This window comes from Primulina eburnea, chromosome 5 (genome assembly GCF_022965805.1).
Source record: "Primulina eburnea isolate SZY01 chromosome 5, ASM2296580v1, whole genome shotgun sequence".
Taxonomy (NCBI): Eukaryota; Viridiplantae; Streptophyta; class Magnoliopsida; order Lamiales; family Gesneriaceae; genus Primulina; species Primulina eburnea.
This window is the reverse complement of record NC_133105.1, coordinates 3,004,466-3,019,642: the sequence shown is the minus strand read 5'-3', so window position 1 is coordinate 3,019,642 and position 15,177 is coordinate 3,004,466. Positions and strand designations below refer to the sequence as shown.

At 36.4% G+C, this 15,177-nt stretch overlaps 3 protein-coding genes and 1 pseudogene across 4 annotated transcripts; 2 read left to right on the top strand and 2 right to left on the bottom strand.

The window, feature by feature from the left end:
* Positions 1-1,913: 1,913 nt before the first annotated feature.
* On the bottom strand, positions 1,914-3,343 carry LOC140831599 (zinc finger CCCH domain-containing protein 20-like). Its single transcript, XM_073195341.1, has one exon. The coding sequence runs from the start codon at positions 3,102-3,104 to the stop codon at positions 2,175-2,177; it is 930 nt and encodes a 309-aa protein (XP_073051442.1). The 5' UTR covers positions 3,105-3,343; the 3' UTR covers positions 1,914-2,174.
* Positions 3,344-5,587: 2,244 nt separating this feature from the next.
* On the top strand, positions 5,588-8,194 carry LOC140832313 (profilin-3-like). Of its 2 annotated transcripts, none has more exons than XM_073196253.1 (4): positions 5,588-5,840; positions 6,963-7,100; positions 7,699-7,840; positions 7,950-8,194. In XM_073196253.1, the coding sequence occupies exons 1-3, from the start codon at positions 5,718-5,720 to the stop codon at positions 7,831-7,833; spliced, it is 396 nt and encodes a 131-aa protein (XP_073052354.1). In that variant the 5' UTR covers positions 5,588-5,717; the 3' UTR covers positions 7,834-7,840; positions 7,950-8,194. The 2 variants fall into 2 exon arrangements, with proteins under 2 accessions (XP_073052354.1, XP_073052353.1); XM_073196252.1 differs by having other exon boundaries at positions 7,945-8,194.
* A 191-nt stretch (positions 8,195-8,385) lies between these two features.
* Positions 8,386-10,306, bottom strand: LOC140831875 (glucan endo-1,3-beta-glucosidase 13-like; annotated as a pseudogene).
* A 1,181-nt stretch (positions 10,307-11,487) lies between these two features.
* Positions 11,488-14,897, top strand: LOC140831598 (mitogen-activated protein kinase kinase 6-like). The gene is given in 9 exon segments (XM_073195340.1): positions 11,488-11,721; positions 11,795-11,840; positions 11,842-11,880; positions 12,864-12,998; positions 13,101-13,325; positions 13,413-13,595; positions 13,757-13,980; positions 14,443-14,488; positions 14,593-14,897. Coding segments are annotated over 9 exon segments (1,065 nt in total). The 5' UTR covers positions 11,488-11,647; the 3' UTR covers positions 14,686-14,897.
* The last annotated feature ends 280 nt before the right edge of the window (positions 14,898-15,177 follow it).

The following is a 15,177-nucleotide window of genomic DNA, read 5'->3' as shown; positions in this document are numbered from 1 at the left end:
GTGAATAGTGTGCTTTTTTTTTAATTATTTTTAAAATTTGTTTTAACCATATATTATAACAATGATCATATATTTTACCTCTCTAAATCGAATACTTTGAAAACAACAATAGAGAGAAACTAATTTTTTTGTATATAAAAAAAAAACAAATAGAGGACACCAACTAATGTAAGAGAAAAGTTTGTGTAAGACGGTTTCACGGGTCGTATTTGTGAGACGGATCTCTTATTTCGGTCATTCATTAAAATATATTATTTTTTATGCTAATAGTATTACTTTTATTGTGAATATGGGTAGAATTGATCCGTCTCACAGATTAGGATCTGTGAGACGGTCTCCACTCCTAATGTAAATAAACTCAATTCTCCGAATATACACTACAATCCGTGAGACGGTCTCACATGAGACCCGCTCCTAATGTAAATAAACTCAATTCTCCGAATATACACTACAATAACTAACCTGCTTTATTTGGTAGTGATATCCAATTTCCACAGGTGCCGTATTTTTCGACACACACACATATATGGGGAAATTCATGAAATAGTCGTACTTTGTACTTTAGTTTAGATTTAGATATAGATTACTTCGCCATACACAAATATTTTCACCGCTGGAACAAAAAAAAAAAAAAGAAAAGAAAGAAAAGTCCCACTGAATCCACTTGCTTGAGAGGCGAAGAATAGTTCAGAAAAATAAAAAGAGTAACAATCCAATCAACTTATCCTTAGGTGGACGGTAACCTCGATGTGTTGGCAAATAAGACAACAAACGAGCACATCTTCTTGGATTGTCTTTTTCTGATTGTATCATATTTTTATATAATTAAATAAAAAAGATGTATATATTCTTTTGAAAAACTAGTCAGTGCCATGATTCGGTTCGTCCGACCTTATCCCTACAGACACTGTCTGTAGGGGTCGATCCAACAGCTCGGATTTTTTCAAGTCAATTTTTTTTTTTATTTTTACATGGAAGTGGGTCCGGATCACTTCACTCATGTGGAGTGATCCGGGCCAGTCATTGCCCATGCAAATAGTGCCTGCACGGACAGGGTGAAACCAACCCCATGATTCCATATCATGGTCTCGTCGCAAGGATGAGGATTGAGGCCTTAAAACGTTCAAATCTTACATCCATAGTATAAGTAATTTAAATAGAAAATCTTCAACAAAATTGGTTGATTCGATGCAGTGCCCCCACACCATATCAAGCGCCAGGATTTCATTTCATGGGAGGGCAAAATTAAAAAAAAAAAATTGAGCCAGAATTTTTGGATGCACTTTTGCAGGCACTGTCTGCAGAGATAGCATGAAATATTCCAACAAAATTGATGTTGATAAATTATTTATTGGATTTTTAGTGATTATGTAATGGCCCACTTTGGCTGGCGGAAATGGAATGGATACTACTTGAAATGATATTATCCAAATGAAGTCAAAACAAAATCTCAAGAAAATCTAAAGGGTGTCCCCCACAGTCCCAATCTCCAGCATCCTTAACCTAATCCCGTCCTTGTCTCTCATTATCCAGACATTGCACTTATATTATCCTCACATTATTTTTTTAAATCCAAAAATAGTTATACTTTTTTTTGGATCTTATTACTATTATTAAATAGCGACACTTTGTTTGTAAATGATTGATCATTTTATTTAAATAATATAACTAAATGAAAAATCACTAAACACGTAAACATATTTAACATTTCACGAGAATATGTCAATCATATCGATATTTACAATAATAAATAATATTTTTCACATAAAAAAATAATATTTTTCTATAATGACTCAAATAAAAGATCTGTTTTAACAAAATATGACTCGTGAGACAATCTCACACAAGTTTTGGTATCTTCGATTAAATGTACATGAATCAAAATTAGTAGATTTTTTGATACCGAATTCAAATTATGATCATATGACACAATTTTTTTATCCAGAATTAATTCACAAAAAAGTGGATGACTAAATACAATACATAATTTCGTTTTCCACAGTAGAAGGAAAAGATAGAGATTACTGCAAAATATTTACCCCCAAAAAATGAAGAGATTCCACTCTTCAACCACCCCACCACCATCATCCTAACAATATTTGCTGAGAATTACGACATTTTTATACTTACAGAAGCTATGTACGTACATGGCAGAGATTACTGCAAAATCACATCTATTTGAGTAGATCCGACACCCACCCAACATCCGGGTTCGGATTCAGATCCAGAGGATTATCCTTGCTCAGTTTCTCGAACATTTTGGCCCTCAAAGCCCTGCCCGATTCAACCATCTCTATCACCGGAACCGCATCCTCCCATGCGTCGTAAAATCCAATCCCGGGTCGGGTCGATACCTGGGTTGGCGTCGTTGGGAGGCTGAAGTTCCCGGGTCGGGTAAAGTGTGTCCTCGGAGAATAGTTTTCACCCATCCATGAATGAGGCATGGACTTCACTTTGCTCAACTGCAGCTGGCGCATGGAGTCGTTGACCGAGATGCTAATCGGGGACATTGGGGGCGACTCGGCCGGCGAAGGGACGGAGCCGTGCGAGTCGGCGAGTGGATTCAGGACGCGGAGCTGATCGGGACAGTGAGCGAAGAAACAGACGCGGCGCTTGCAGTTCATCCCGTCTTTGCATGGTTGGGTACGATAGCGCGCAGGGTGTAGCCAGCACTCGAATACACCATGCGAAAAATCGCAGGCGTCACCCCTTCTGCAGCTACCCTTTCGAAACTCCGGGCATGCCGCGGACGAGTAATGAAACTTCCTCAGGTCACGGCGGCGCGCTTTCTCTCCTGGGTGGGCAAACGGGCACGCCGTCCAGTCATGAGACCTACCACGACCACACTTGCGCACTTTAAACTCGAACATAAGGAACTGGTCACAGGAGTGCGCATCAACTTGGAACTCCTCCATCTCCGGGAACCCAGCGTCGTTCAAATTCGATGGCAAAAAACGCCGGAGCGCCAACAAAGAGTCGTAGTATTCGTCGACGTAACTGCAACCTTCATTGACCGTAAGGCTTACAGGGAAGGTGGTAGGATCAGAAACGGCAGCGGTGGAAGCCCACGGAGGAACGTACATAATGGCACCGCCTCGGATCATTATTTCTCGGAATGTTTGCGTAATGTTTCAGTTTTTTGGTACATATATGAACTGCAGAGGTGGGATTTAACCGTGGTTAGGTAAAAAGACAAAATTCACTCTCTCACACTTAGAATCTGAAAGCTGAGTAAAATAGTAACACGTGTTTCAATACATGGCTAATATTGGACTGTAGCGGCATTAGCTTGACGGGCAGGTGATTTAGGGGTACAACCGAAGGACCACACGTTCTTGCGTACAAGGCTTTGTGGTGGTGAAAGGGATCAATTGGGCCCGGAATTATTTGACACTATTCGTACTCCGTTAGGGCCAAAATGTTTTGGGCTTGGCCTACTCCCAGAAGAAATGGGCCTTAAAGTATACTCAATGATAATAATAATAATAATAATTATTATTATTATTATAATAAAAGTGAAATTGGGTAAAAAGAATCAAACGTGGTTTCATTGAAAAAGAATAAAGCTCATGAATGGGTGAAAAAATCGAAAATTAAATCAATATCCCCTGCAAATGAGATCCGTGAAACCAACAATGTTTAAAAAAATTATGATTGATTTTTCTTTATAAAGTTTTACAAATTTGTAAATGAAAATTCAATAGTTTGTTTCGAGGAGAAAACCATCAATAATTCAAGAGATGTCGAGTTACATATTTTGAAAATTCAACATTCAAGTTTTGAAAATTTTAAAGTTATACTAATTCGAGCTCTACATACTCGGATTTTCAGTACACGAAAAGCTCGAGATCGGTATTGGACATGATGGTTAAACGACACTAACATTTTCACAATCGTTGATAAAAATATTATCCAGTAAAACTCAGACAAAATAACATTTATGAAAAAGAAAATATATAAATTGAGCTCGACATGTTCGAATCTCATGAAATAGAGATCATATTTCTTGTTAAGAAAAATAATACATGACACATATTAAGCAATAAGACCTAAATAGAAAATAAATGTTATTAATTTGAGTAGTCAGAAGCTCGAGTTTCTTAAAATAGAGTATGTCTCTCGTAAGACGGTCTCACGAATCTTTATCTGTGAGACGGGTCAACCCTATCGATATTCACAATAAAAAGTAATATTCTTAGCATAAAAAGTAATTTTTTTTTATGGATGACCCAAATAAAATATTCGTCTCACAAAATACGACCTATGAGACAATCTTGCACAAATTTTTGCCTTTAAAATAATATATTGAATTTTAAGTCCCGTAAATAGATAGTTGGAGCTTCTTTCACAACAAGAAAATGATTCAGTTCCAGAGCTAAAGATCGTAGTTCTCGAACAAGCAATCGAAACGATTCTGGAGCATCTTCCGTTTCGAACCGATCATTTAGGCTCAATATGATTTCAATTGTCAAAACTTTTTAGATATAATACCCAAAACAAGATATCAAGTAAAGAGCTGAATAAATAAAAGAAAAAAGATATAAAGAGGAATAAATGGAATTATTTTGGGCTTTGCTTTGTCGGGCATAGAGTTGGGCTTCCATGGGATTGGGCTTCATCCCTTGTGTAAATAAACATATTCAACGGTAACCACCATTGACACGGACAACCGCTCTGGAATAATTTCATCTAAATTTTGACTTAAATCATGCAAACGAATATACCCTTACATAATCAAGACTACGAAACGCTCAAGGAGGAGCAATACGTTTTATTTTTAGAAAGTCACACATTTTTATTAACAAGAAAAGATAAAATTATAATTTATAGTTTTTTTTAAAATTTATCAATTCAATTAATTAATATTAATTATCAATCAAGTACAATATTAAGTATAAATTATTCAAAAAGTCTTTAGCCCATACAAAGGAAGGTACGAGACGCGAGGCGCAATCATTTTTATATCCTGTGTTTAGGATTGGCAATTCGGGTGCATCGGTTGAGTTAGGTTGGACAATAATATTGTTAAAAAAGTACTAGTATATTTGATCGCAAGTCAATCCGAAAACTTTCAATCCGAACCAAAATTTGAATCAACCCGATCAAATCGATTCTTAATTTTTTTAAAGTTTATTTTTAAAATTAAATAATTTTTTTTAAAAAAATAATAATATTTTAATTTAAACACATAATAACATAATCTCCGTCCTTCATATGATTTAAAGTTGAAAGTTTACGTGTTGAAAAATAAAGTATATTTACTAAATCAAATAAACAATTGTTTCCGTAATAAAAAATTTTCGAGTCAACTCGAATTCAATCTAACTCGATCATTTTTTTGGATTAGTTATGGCCTATGGGATCCATCCTATCTACCCGAATAAAAAAACCTCACACTCTAAAACCGGGTTAGTTCGATTATGGGTGTGGGGGCAGTGTCTATATCCCATATGAGTGGTTGAGATTCCACCTCATGGGAAAAAAAAAATTAAAAAAAAATAAAATTGGGTCAGAAAAAATTTTGACAGCATGCAGAAATAGGATGAAATAATCCCTAAAACCGTATCAGATTAGTGAACTGTCTGACTTTAACACTTCTTCCTACGCCCCACTATTTTCTGTTCCCGTTAATCTCACGCTACTCTACTCTGTCTTTTTTCTCTATTTATTAGCACATTCAACAAAACCACGCTTCAGTGTCGGGCAACTCTACGAAGATGTCGTGGCAATCTTACATAGACGACCACTTGATGGCGGACATCGACGGCTGCCACCTCGTCGCCGCCGCCATAGTTGGTCACGACGGCACCGTCTGGGCACAGAGCACCAATTTCCCTCAGGTTTTTCTTGTTTTTAGTTCTTCTCGCCGCTTTATAACATTTTTCTTCTTTTGAGTCTCGGATCTGAAATTCTGGTGGATGCCTGCGTGATTTGACGTGGGAGATCCGTTTTCTGGCAGCTGGTTGTTTGATTTTGTTGTGTTGGTCCCTCGATTTGATTCGGTGATATTCGTTCGATCCAGCTACTGGATGAATTTTACAATTTTCGGATCCCGTTTAGTTGTTTTTTGATTCAGGCTTAGTTTTGATGTTGAGTCGGGAGAGAAAAGAAAGGAAGAGAAAAGAAAGGAAGGGAGGGGAAAAGATTCAGTTTTCCTTCCATTCCTCCCTTATTTGAAAGGAAACTGTTCTTCTAAATTTAGAACAAATTTTCCTTTTTTCCCTTCCATTAAAATCTCTAAAACATCCCTTTCTTTAAATTTTCTTTCGTTTCTTTTTCATCCAAATCTAAACTGCCAAACTAAGCCTTAGTGATGCCTATGTTGGTGTGCACAGAATATATGAAGAATAGATATAGTTTACTATTCAGTAACTCTGTTGGTTGAGTATTTATCAGTTTTCTAATATGCTGCAGAAATTTTTCCTAAGGAAATCTTGTCGTTATAAAAGAGTTGATTTGGCTACTCTGGATCCCATGATCGCTATCTCTGTTTTTTATTTTTTTACATTAGACAAATTACACCTAAAATTTTAATATCACTTTAGAGGCAGCTACCAAACCCAACGCACATCCGATCTGCTCACGGGTAAAATTAACCAGCTGCAATGCGGCCATGCGGGAACCTCGATGATAATAGCACGTGTTAGCCACTTCAAAGCATACTTCATGCAGTAAATTTCAGTACAAATCCTAAGTCGTTGCTTAAAGTGCTCATTTTTAGATCATCGTAATCAATTTTTTGTAGTGGCCACGTCAAAATCCAAGATTTCATTTTTCGATAAACTGATCCAGTGTACTAGAAATAGCAAATGATTACCAATAGGAAAAGAGGATGGCCATTGATGCTTGGTATTTGCAGCTGCAACAAATTTTGTATGAGCGTGCTATCTAGTTTGTGTTGTCAATCTAGTAATTTATTGTTAATTCACTGATTTTCTAATGTGAAATTAATGTTGGTGCAGCTTAAGCCTGAGGAGATAAATGGTATCACAACTGACTTTGAAACCCCGGGCACATTAGCTCCTACTGGCTTATACCTTGGGGGCACCAAGTACATGGTTATACAAGGTGAGCCCGGGGCTGTCATTCGAGGAAAGAAGGTAATCTTTTCCTACTCATATTCACTTGTTTGCAAGATTATCTGTGTTTTTTTCACCGAGTCTTGCAGTTGGTTTGAATTTCGAATTGAGATTAGGATAGTAAAGGAAACTTAAGTCCTTGAGCTGTATTCTTTAGCAAAAGAAATTTCAATTCAAAATATTTGATTATTAAAGGAAGTAAGAAAATAAGGAACAAAGTGATAAAGAACATGTTAATGCAAGCATTCCTTTCTATTTTGTGTTAGACCAAACCATTGAAATTCATTTAAATTATATTTTTAATTCAAATTTTAATATTTAAAAGTGGCTTTCACTTGGCACACCGCACATGTGTTTCAGAGGTTGTATGGATGAGTATGGTCAACAATATTGAGATTGTAGTTAAATGAAGGATGAGAGCACAGGTCCATAATATTGCCCTATACTTTTGGGATTTTTTCGTGAAGAAAAGAAAATGTGCTTGTGGTGCACATTTTACTCGTAGATGGAATAAACATGATTCTTTTGAAAACTATATCTCCGAGAACTGAAGGTGGCTTTTGACATGTTGCCTTTGAATGTACTTAATTTTGAACGAATGTGTTAATATATGATGCAGGGAGCTGGTGGTGTTACAGTAAAAAAGACCGGCCAAGCCTTGATCATTGGCATCTATGATGAACCTATGACTCCAGGCCAGTGCAACATGGTTGTTGAGAAGATTGGTGATTATCTTATCGAAATGGGTCTTTAATTGTTTGGTGAGCATTCTCCTTTTGGCGTTTCCATTTTCATTAATCTTGTGTTGTCTCTTAATCTTTTGTACTCATAGAAACTTGTTTTCTGCATTTGGAGTGTTTTGTAGTGAAGCTTTTATTCGGTTTTTATATCCTGGATTCTTGTCCTTGTTCATGGCGAAAGCAGATTGGTATTTGGGAAATTATATAGTCTCCGTGCCTGATATCAACAGCAACGTCTTTGCATTTTGTAGTGGGGAAAGTTGTGGCTTTATGCTTATAATTTATGTATTTCTGAGTGGTTTTGATACTGTTCCAAAATTTATCGACATCTTTCTCATATAATGGTATTTTGGGTTGTAATACCAATTTCTTTTATGGCTGCTAATGAAAGCGACCTAATATCCAAATACTCAGGTGGTTGGATTATAATATAATTGATTATAATGAAATAATAAATCAAATCTTAAATCAATAAATATATTTATCTATTTATTTAGATATTGGCAATACAAGTATGAAATACTTCAAATGATATTGAATGAAGTTGAACTTAATAAACAAAGTCATCAAATGTAGTTCATTCTAAGGAAAAGTGCATGTTTTAACATATAAATTATATACCCGAATGTCTTGTAGATGCAGTTGTCATAGCCTGCCAAAACAGAATAACAAATGTATGTTTTTCCCAAGGAGTAATAAAACATACACCAAAATAGGGCAGGAAGGGGAGATCATCAAACGAGGGATCATGGAAATTTTCAGAAATCATACATATAAATATAGAATTGCTTGTTTTGTCCCCCAAAATCCATTGAATTATCCCAACGTATACCATCCCCTCATCCTGGGTTTCTGAATCTGTCCTAGGAGATCAACACAAAATGCAAAACCAGAAGTTCAATTACATGCTTGGATTCTTGTTTGTCTTGAAACCTGCGCCTCCGAAACTACAAGCAATATCATTAGCTCCATTCTGCTGAAAATAACTATAACTACTAAATGCATAAGAAGAGTGTGATAACAAGTTATCAGGCGCGAAACAAGGTTGGCTCGATTGAATAGCAGAACAGTCTATGTTTCCGGGTCCACAGGCCTAATCTACTCCATGCTGTAAAATCAGCTTCTGAAGCAGTAGTGGATGCAACACACCACGTTCCATTCGAACTGGTGATATTCCCCTTTGTGTTTGAATTCACAGCACCTGCTCCCATAAAATCGAGATTATAGACGCTGGTTTGGTCTGGTAAAAACAAACCCCAGTTCCTCTCTGATTCCATACCAGGCTTTCTATTCTCGTTAAACAACGAAAATATGTACACATCAATGTCCTCCCCTGGTTTACCAGGAGTACCTATATTTTTATAACATGACGAATCAGGTTAGTATTGTAAGTTTGAGCATTATCTGCGGTGGTTTCACTTGGGGTCCCTTTCGAGGCCAACCAGTCTTAGTTACCATAATCTTGATAGTTCTAAAATTTAAAGCCATGAGAGCAAAATTAATTGCATCAATCTGCGCATCAAACATGTTTGGGTGTGCCTAGGCGGCCGCCTCGACCGCCATTTAGAACACTGAATATCCCAGTGTTGGGATCGATAACTTCTAAAGAAGCCTCAAATAGAGCATAGTCTAGTGATACATTAGTAGCAGAGTCCCTATAGGCATAATACGGGTATATGTTAACCAAGAAGGGGTGTTTATTTTCCGCAAGAAACTCCAGCATCGGTCTCTGAGAAAAAGCGCATGCTTACTGTCGAACGCGCCCGCTGAAGGTGGGAATGATCTGGACAAGATATCTAATGAATGGGTACTCGATATCTTAGTCTTTCTATGGAGGCCAGCTTTGCATTGCAGGAACAGCAATAGCAGATATGTTGTTTGGAGCTTCTGTCACTTCAGCACCCACAGTTATGTAAATTATCTTCGTGGCTGGATAATACGGTAGAATGCATTTTTTTAACCATGCATCAGCATTTGATTGGATTGGGAAAACAGTAAGAGGTCTGAGTTGGGAATATCGATCATCAGATAAATTCCTGTATCGGAAAAGGCCTCGAGAATTTGAATGTCGGAGTCGTAGATCCCCTTACGAATTGATATTGTGAAGTTGAAGCAGTTGGACAACTTTGTCTGGGGTGGGGAGATCATCGGCCTTTCTTCCATAGCATACTCCAATAGTGCCTGCTCTGCAAATGCCTAAAGCAAAAGTGTACATGACTCAGAAGTAAACATATTTATGCCACGACTATGGATTTATAGACACAGATCTCTCAAGCATGTGATTTCCTAAATCATGAGAGCTCAGAGTCTATTTAGCTTCAACTAGAAGTTTTTAAAATCTTATTTGTAAGCTTTTTTCAAACTTCACCCCCAAAAATCTCAACCAGCCTAACTTCATCTAATCTCACCCCTTTTGACAAGTTTCTGAATCGTCTCTGCTTTCTGTGTAAGGGCAGTCATCTCCAACCACGTTCTCCACTTTTCCATTCTCTATTTCAAAAATCTTCTTCTAACTCATATTCTAATGTAGTAAATTCTATATGTTTTTTTTTTTATTTTTTCATTCTCAACCATCAAATACATATAAAAATATATATAAATATATAATGTATTATTAAACCGAACTCAATTAAACATGACTTGGTTTTTGAAAAGCGATGCATTTATTTTGACATCAAATTGCAGCAAACACACAACGCTAGAGATACATGCATGAATCGAGAAAATCGTAAACAACAAACATGATATAAAGAATAACACACAAATTGGCCGTTAAAACGTGCAAGAAATAAATGTAATGTATGTTTTTTGGTCACAAACTTATTCATTATTTCACTTTTTTTTTTTCCCAAATCGTCCACTTAATACTTCAGCACCCTCCTTTTTGCTGTCATTTGCCATTACAACGATCCTCTTCCTTCTCCAACGGTTTAATTCTCAGAAAGTAAAGGGTCTGTCTTGAAGCTCGAGTGAGGGAGAAAGGACGATAAGGTGTGCCGTGCAGTCCGTGTCAGCAGGGACCGGACTGGAGAAGGTCTTATGAAATGGGGTTAAGACAAAGCGCCTCGAGTCGCAGCTTCGTTTGGACATCGATTTTTAGAGGCATGTCTGTTCCCCAGTCCCCACAATCCACATTTATAAATAAAAAGACAATAAAAACACTTCACGCACTGTTGTTCAATCTCCCTTCCAAACTTGTGATCAAGTCAATTTCAAATCAATGTCAAATAATAGGTATGCTTTTGGAATTATCAAATTTTCAATTAAAGACTAAACAAAAAATCTCTTGAAATCAACAATCTTAATATTTACAAAATTTCAAGCGGAATCCATAAATAAAGTATCCCTAGTGGCTTTTAGTAATCTTATTAGCTATAATCACTCCCTTTTTGTCTTGTTTGATTCAAAATAGAGCGGACTATTTTGAATTTTTTATGCCAACACAATCTATACATTTTTTCTCAAACAAAAAAATTCGACCACATATAATAATCGATAATACTGTTTTACACTTTTATAAATTTATTTATTTTTTATTTTTATATTTTGTGGATACATATAATAAACAGAATTCATAAAAGTATTCAAATTTTTTATTATTATTTTTATATATGCAGTGTCGGTTAATTATAGGGTAAGCTGGTTTGACCCGACGGGTACATATCTGGGTGTGACGGGTCGGGTCATGTTTGAGATGGATATGAGTTGGCGGCTATTTCCATTTAAATTTCTCCCCCACTCGGAAGTCACTCTCCATTGGGCACAAACATAAGTTCCACTACCTGTCGTTGCAAAACACCACCGGAAGAAATCGGTCGGAAAACCATCATGAAGATCAAGAAACCTATCAAAGAACTCAAGCTCTCAGTGCCACCTCAAGATTCCCCAATCTCCAGCTTCCTGTAAGATTTCTATAATTTTCGAATTTTAAATTGAATTGATGCTGATTCATGTTTTTTTTTAATTGAAATGAAGGACGGCGAGTGGAACATTTCACGATGGAAATTTGCTGTTGAATCTGAAAGGGACTGCGGTTGATTTCTGATGAGAATGAATCGCTGGTACGCTTTATGGTGTCATTTATTTGTTAGGTCTGCTTTTTTAAATCATTTGCTGAATATTGTTTTGATTCAGTGTAATTGCGGTGCTTTGTGCAATCCAGGCTCGTTTTCTGTTTCTTTAGCATGTGCACGTGTGTATAATTCTCCATCTACTTTTTGTGGATAAAATGGAATCTCAACAGCGGAATTAGAAAACTTTCATGGAACTAAATGCGTTTGATACAATCTGCTGAATGGTTTCAATCATATACAATATAGTAAGCGTCCAGAATTTTTTTCAAGAAAATTCGGCTTTGCTACGGAAGACCTCGTAGAACCTACATTGATGACTGAGTGCGAAGGACTAGTCGAATAAATACTTCTGCTTTTGTCTTCTTCAGCTAGCAGCAATCTACTCTATGCATCAGAACACTTCACTGTCCGCCCTTGTTTAATTTTAGAAGTTCCGATATTTAATAAGATTAACCGAAAATCACAGATCTCATATCTAAGTAACAGTTTCTTCCTGGCTGACAGTTTTCAATATTTTCTTATGATTCTTCCAAATATTTATGGGAAAGAAAGACTAGATAATCAGGGCATTCTAATCATTCCTGATCACTCATTTTCTAATCTGATCTGTGATGGATGTTTACTTTGGTTAAGGATTTTCCCTTTTTCTTTAAATCGAGGTTGTGCCAATAGTTTATTTTCATTTCAATTTTTCAACACTCGCATTGCATGAATTAGTATCTACTCTGGTTTCATCATGTTAGTCATAGAGGCTCTCATCCCTTGAGTAACTCCACTCAACTATATGTTCAGTCAAGCACTTGAATTGCTGCAACTTTGATACCACGCAGAGCAACATTTTGGTTAACTGTGTTTGTAAAACAATGTAATTATATTGTCCTTTTCACAACAGAAATTTAATTTTCAATCTGTGGAATTTCACGATTTCTAAAAATCAGATCATCAATATTCTGTCTTGAATTTTTGCATAGCCGTTAGAGGCAAAGGAGATTGATCTTCAATTCTCACTGGAAGATCTTGAGACGATCAAAGTCATTGGCAAAGGAAGCGGTGGTGTAGTTCAGCTTGTTCGTCATAAATGGGTCGGAACATTGTTTGCATTGAAGGTCAGATTGCAAGGAAAGCAGAATTGCCACAACCCAAGATCAGGTTCTTTCAGTAGCACCAGTTTGATTTCGTGATGTTTAAGGGATAAGGTGTTGTTGCAGGTTATCCAGATGAATATACAGGAGGAGATCCGTAAACAAATTGTCCAGGAGCTCAAAATAAACCAAGCATCACAATGTCCTCATGTTGTAGTTTGCTATCACTCTTTCTATCATAATGGAGCTATATCTCTTGTCTTTGAATATATGGACCGTGGATCTTTGGTTGATATAATTAAACAAGTGAAGACAATTCTTGAACCTTATCTTGCTGTTGTCTGCAAACAGGTTAGCCAGTATCTTACTATCATATTTAACAAGTTCAAACCTCTCGTTTTGACTTCCTACCCTATAATATATCATACCTAAATTCAGGTGTTGCAAGGTCTGGTTTACTTGCACCACGCGAGACGTGTTATACATAGAGACATTAAACCATCAAACCTGCTAGTGAATCATAAAGGAGAAGTAAAAATTACAGATTTTGGAGTTAGTGCGGTGCTGGCAACCTCTATGGGACAACGTGATACATTTGTCGGGACTTACAATTACATGGCAGTGAGTAAAATTGACAAACTTCAGTATCGTATAGAAATGATTATTCATCTTCGTTTCTTTATGACATTTTCTTGGATCATTTGTCATCTAGTGTCATAATAATGCAACAAAGTAAAAATTTCATAGAAAACTGATTAAACTTTTTTCTCGACCTCTCTTAGCCTGAAAGAATCAGTGGAAGCACCTATGACAATAAAAGTGATATCTGGAGTCTAGGCTTGGTGATCCTTGAGTGTGCTATTGGACGATTTCCTTACACAAAATCCGAAGATCAACAAAGTGGCCCAAGCTTCTATGAGCTTTTGCAATCTATTGTTGGAGGTCCACCACCTGCAGCTCCGCCAGATCAATTTTCTCCAGAGTTCTGTTCATTTATCTCAGCCTGGTAAGGATCTAGGCATCTAATCAGCTTCATATGGTCACGAAGATATATTTCCTGAAATTCTTCTCTAAATTTAAAAGCCCCATTCTGCGGTTATCAAAGTTTCTTTTTACCTTTCTTTTTTGCAAATGGAGTAAATCCTGTTCTCAAAATCTTTTCAATTAACTGATGAGAACCTATCAGATAAGAAGTGATGTTTGATGAAAGAAAGTGGTAAGGTACCGGGTATTTTGAATAACTAGTTGTAATAAATCGTCGCCTGATTTCCATCCAAGTCTTGAACCATCTTAAAGAATAACCTTGTCAGAATGTGGAATGAATGAATCATATAAAGACTTAAGAGAACAGTCGACACAAGGTATAACATAGCTGGACTGAAAATTTCCTCTGCGTTTTTCATTCTCTAGAAACCCAGGATTATTTTTCTTCAAATTATCGTGTCACTTGCATTCTTTGTGTCTGCAGCATACAGAAGGATCCTAAAGACAGAGCTTCGTCTTTAGAACTATTGGTTAGTTCATCAACATACCATCTGCAGTTTATCACAGATATCTTTAGGTTAACACAGTTTTTTTGTGTGCAATTTAACTAACCATGGTTTTGGTACACCCACAGACTCATCCATTTATCAAGAAATTCGAAGACAAAGACATTGATCTTAGCATTTTGGTTGGCAGCTTGGAGCCTCCGGTAAATTTTCTCAGATGATCAATGATCCATAATGCTGTTCAGAGTATAAGCGCCAGCATATATGTTTGCATCTTCTAAAACCGACACGATCGTATATCGATTCCATTTTAAGATCGTGATCATTTTTTTTACGCTTGTTATTTGATCAATCTTGGTATACCATACATGTAAGTGGAATGATCTTAAAGCCATCATATAAAAAAACAGGTAGCATACAGTATGCTTGTTTAGCGAGTGCCTCGACGGCTCGACGAAGGAGCAATGCATGCTGTTTATTTTATGTTTCGTGATTATTTTTTTCGTTTCGAATGAAAGGAAAAAATCATGATTTTAACGTTCATGTATGCTTTGTCAAACAAAAAAAAGTGGACAAAAAATAACATCCACATGTACCTCAGATAATGAGCTGAATTTGTCCTTTTTTCGAACATATTCATTATGTCATAGTTTGATACACATGATAGGATAAACATGTGATATATAATATAAGGATAAGTCAAGGATAAATAA

Coding starts and splice junctions, on each gene's coding strand:
- LOC140832313 (XM_073196253.1), top strand. CDS start 5,718: ATGTCGTGGCAATCTTACATAGACGACCACTTGATGGCGGACATCGAC. Junction 5,841..6,962: donor AGAGCACCAATTTCCCTCAG/GTTTTTCTTGTT, acceptor ATGTTGGTGCAG/CTTAAGCCTGAGGAGATAAA. Junction 7,101..7,698: donor CTGTCATTCGAGGAAAGAAG/GTAATCTTTTCC, acceptor TATATGATGCAG/GGAGCTGGTGGTGTTACAGT.
- LOC140831599 (XM_073195341.1), bottom strand. CDS start 3,104: ATGATCCGAGGCGGTGCCATTATGTACGTTCCTCCGTGGGCTTCCACC.